The sequence below is a fragment of the Theropithecus gelada genome, chromosome X (assembly GCF_003255815.1).
Source record: "Theropithecus gelada isolate Dixy chromosome X, Tgel_1.0, whole genome shotgun sequence".
Taxonomy (NCBI): domain Eukaryota; kingdom Metazoa; phylum Chordata; class Mammalia; order Primates; family Cercopithecidae; genus Theropithecus; species Theropithecus gelada.
In genome coordinates this window covers 116534257-116537880 of record NC_037689.1, presented here as the reverse complement: position 1 = coordinate 116537880, position 3624 = coordinate 116534257, and the positions used below count along the sequence as shown (strand labels likewise).

Here is a 3624-nt window from a genome sequence, read left to right as displayed (position 1 = left end):
CACAAATATTGGTCTTAGGTAGTAGGTCTGATACATTTGACACTTGTTAGTAGTCCTGCAGCTAGAAGACAAAAGACCTCAACATGAACAAATGAGTAGCCATGAAGTATATTTCAGAGCACACTGCAGTTCATATTACTAGGTACATGAATATTCTAGTAACATTTTAAGTAAGTTAAATTGAAGTTTTAAACTAAAACATTTTCTTAATTAATTTACTGGGATTTTTTTAAAAATAAAACTGTCAGTAACAGGTAAATGCCAGGAATAGTTGAGTGATCCTCAAAGCTATACACAGATACCTGGATTTTCTCAGCTTCCCCTCTGCTGCGTCTAGGTCCCTTTGGAGTTCTTCACCTTGTTTTCCTCATCCTTCTCTTTCTCTTGTTCTTTCTCTTCCTCGCCTGCAGAATCTTGGGCCTTTTCATCCCACTTTTCATGCTGATATTTAGTGACTTCTTTAGTGGAGAATAATAGAGACGTTGGGACCAGACATTCGCAGAAAATATAGCCCAATTTATAACTAGCAGCGGCATCCCGTACTCTACCCTCAGGAGAAGCAGGAGGATAGACTTAACTAAGGAAGGAATAGCTGGCCATCTTCCTACTGGTTTTCACAACAGTTCCATGGACCTCACGTTGCTGCTGCTTGATCATTTCCACAGTGACACTATTTCCCTTTTGTCCAGTAAATATCCCACCCAAAGCTGCTGATTATTTCTAGTTCTTTGGAGAAGAAGAGATTAGAATCATTGTGTCTGATCTCATTCCAAGTGTTTTGGTCAGAACTTTGTTGGGAAAATATTTGTTACCTCAAAAGACAAATTCTATGGTGAAGCTCATTGGTTCCTCACCCCCCTGAATGTTTCATTTTTACCAAGGGCCAATGTATCACTTCATCATTTGGGGATCAACTTTCTAAGAATCTTTACACTTTGAAAAGCCATGAACCAAAAAGGATGTCTGCCATTTGCCTGTTCTTTTCTTTCCGGCATCCCTTCTGTTTCCTGCCGAGCTCCCTCTTGAACTCCTATCTACCCGGCCATTCATCTGTGGGCCCCCCAAATGGCATCGATGATCTCAGATCTCCTATCAAATACAGGTTGGTAGAGGGCAGCATGTTTTCTCAAAATCATAGAGGTCATTAGAGAATTGGGCTTCGACTCATTGGGACACATTTGGCCTTAAGTTTCAGGAGGGCCCTGACCCAAACTTCACCACCCGAGGCCCCGACCCCCGCTTCACCACCCTCTTCACCAGCTATGCGCACACCGCGGCCCTGCCTGGAACCCTCGGATGCACGGGTCCCTGCCTCCCCGCCACTGCAGGTAGCCCGTTCCTCACCCTCGGGAGCAGCAGCCTCCTCTGCGGCCGGTTCCTCTGCGGCCTCCTCCTCTGCAGCTGGTTCCTCTGTGGCCGGTTCCTCTGCGGCCTCCTCTGCAAGCTCCTCCTCTGCGGCCTCCTCTGCGTGCTCCTCTGAGGCCTCCTCTGCGGACTCTTCTGCAGGCTCCCTGGTCATCTCAGCCTGGTCTGCTGGCACCTCAGGCTCTGGGACCGACGCGGCCTCCTGGAGCAGGCCCAGGCCCTCGCCCTCAGGGCCCATGGCCCCCACGCCCAGCCTCTCACGCACCAGCAACAGTGCGGGCTCATTTGAGCCACTGGGCGCCGCAGTGCGGGGCCTCCGCATCAGGCGGCCGCCACGCATCCCGATCAGGATGTGGTCGTTGTGATAGATGCGGCGGAGAAGGGAGTGGACCATGTCCAGAAACTCCACGCGAAAGCCTATTATGGGGTAGCGACGGGTGGCCGCGACCAAATCAAAGTTGCCCGCCTCATTCCTCTCTTCCTCCTCCTCCTCCTCCTCCTCCTCTTCCTCCTCCTCCTCCTCCTCTTCCTCCTCCTCCTCCTCCACCATCTCCACTACTATCCTGATCTCTGAGTCTTCCTCGGGGTTCCTGACCACAGGGGCTGCGGCCAAGCCTGCCGCCTGCTCACCCTCCTCCTCCCCAAGGCCTCTCGTGGGCCCTGTGACTCCGGCCACCTCGGCCACGGGCACCATGTCGCCACTGTCTGGGCCAGAGTCACCAGCCTCCCGGTCACCTCCCGCCTCGGCCTGTGCTCTCTCCTGGCTCACTGGGGCCTTCCGGTCCTCTTGGATCGGGTCTTGATCCCCTGTGGCAGACATGACGCCAGTCAGTGCCTCAACTGAAGTGGCGACTAGGCTGAGGCGACGATGGTGAAGTCGGTGGCCTCTGAGGTGGTTGTGGCTGAGGGGAGGTGAGGGTCTGGCTGCTGAGAGAATAAGAGTCTGTCTCCTTACTGAGGGAATAAGAGTCTGTCTCAGAGGACACCCTATGGTGGGAAGGGCAGGGAGCCAATCCCAGGAGCCTCCTTCCAAGGCTGGCCTGAGAGGACTTAGACAAGGCGGGAAAGATTCCGGTTGGCAGGCGACAGGGGGCGGGACCGGGAGGGTCAACCAGGGGTTCTCAGTGAGCTCTAAGCTCATTTGCTGAAAACTTCAGATTGACATGCTCTGCGTCCAATGAAGATCAAGGCCCTTAAGCTCTAGGACAACTCAGAATCCAGAACTCCACCTTTTCTTTGAGGCCTTAGTGTCCAGGGCCAGCCTTTAGGTCCACACAAGTCCTGTCCTTTTAATTTTACGATTATTAGCAACACTATAGTGGTCCAATGTGGAGGCACCCTGGATTGGGGAAACTTCTGTAAAGGGCAGAGAGGAAACATTTTAGGTTCTGCAAGGCCCGGAAGCAATATGGAGACTATTATGTAATTACTATCACTAAGTAGTTTTCCTGCCTTCCATAGGACACATACTCCTCTTTGTACCACGATTTTTTTTTTTTTTTTTTTTGAGACAGAGTCTTGCTTTGTCGCCCAGGCTGGAGTGCAGTGGCGTGATCTCGGCTCACTGCAAGCTCCACCTCCCAGGTTCATGCCATTCTCCTGCCTCAGTCTCCCGAGTAGCTGGGGCTACAGGTGCCCGCCACCATGCCAGGCTAATTTTTTTTGTATTTTTAGTAGAGACTGGGTTTCACTGTGTTAGCCAGGATGGTCTCAATCTCCTGACCTCATGATCTGCCAGCCTCAGCCTTCCAAAGTGCTGGGATTACAGGCGTGAGCCACCGTGCCTGGCCTGTACCACCATTCTTTTCTGTATTTGCCTGGTCAGTGCCCTCCGATCTTCTTCACCTCCTACCTAAAGTGATCAACCTTATTCATTAAACCATTTATTTATTCATTTACCAAATGTATCGAGTGCCTTCCATGTACCAATGCCACGCCTCCTTACAACTGTCATTTGTACCTCTTGCTTGTTTGACTGATGAAATCCAAAGATGACAGACTGCTCATGGTTTACATCCTAGTACCTCTTCCCCCATCATTCCTATGCCCCTCTTTGGGGTGGAGGTTAGCTCAGACCTCTGGAAGCTGAGCCCTCCCAGCTGCATAGTGTCAACGTTCCAATATATTTGCCGAGACTCCAGTTTATACTAAATCATTTCCTCTTCAGTTGCCTTGTCCACTTATCAATAAGTGTGAAACACAATGTGATGACTGCTGTCAATTTTGAGGTCTCTAGTGCACAGCAGTAGCTGCTTCTTT

General features: G+C 50.9%; 1 protein-coding gene across 2 annotated transcripts; it reads right to left on the bottom strand.

The window, feature by feature from the left end:
• Positions 1-333: 333 nt before the first annotated feature.
• On the bottom strand, positions 334-2185 carry LOC112615004 (cancer/testis antigen 47B-like). Of its 2 annotated transcripts, none has more exons than XM_025371635.1 (3): positions 1922-2185; positions 1345-1867; positions 334-458 (listed from the first exon to the last, which is right to left on the bottom strand). In XM_025371635.1, the coding sequence occupies exons 1-3, from the start codon at positions 2183-2185 to the stop codon at positions 334-336; spliced, it is 912 nt and encodes a 303-aa protein (XP_025227420.1). The 2 variants fall into 2 exon arrangements, with proteins under 2 accessions (XP_025227420.1, XP_025227421.1); XM_025371636.1 differs by having other exon boundaries at positions 1345-1864.
• Positions 2186-3624: the final 1439 nt, after the last annotated feature.

Bases quoted from the DNA above. Each gene is read 5' to 3' on its own strand.
- LOC112615004 (XM_025371635.1), bottom strand. From the start codon at position 2,185: ATGTCTGCCACAGGGGATCAAGACCCGATCCAAGAGGACCGGAAGGCC. The intron at 1,868-1,921 runs GTGGAGATGGTG...GAGGAGGAAGAG, and splicing joins ACTCAGAGATCAGGATAGTA to GAGGAGGAGGAGGAGGAGGA. The intron at 459-1,344 runs GTGAGGAACGGG...TCTCCACTAAAG, and splicing joins GGAGGCTGCTGCTCCCGAGG to AAGTCACTAAATATCAGCAT.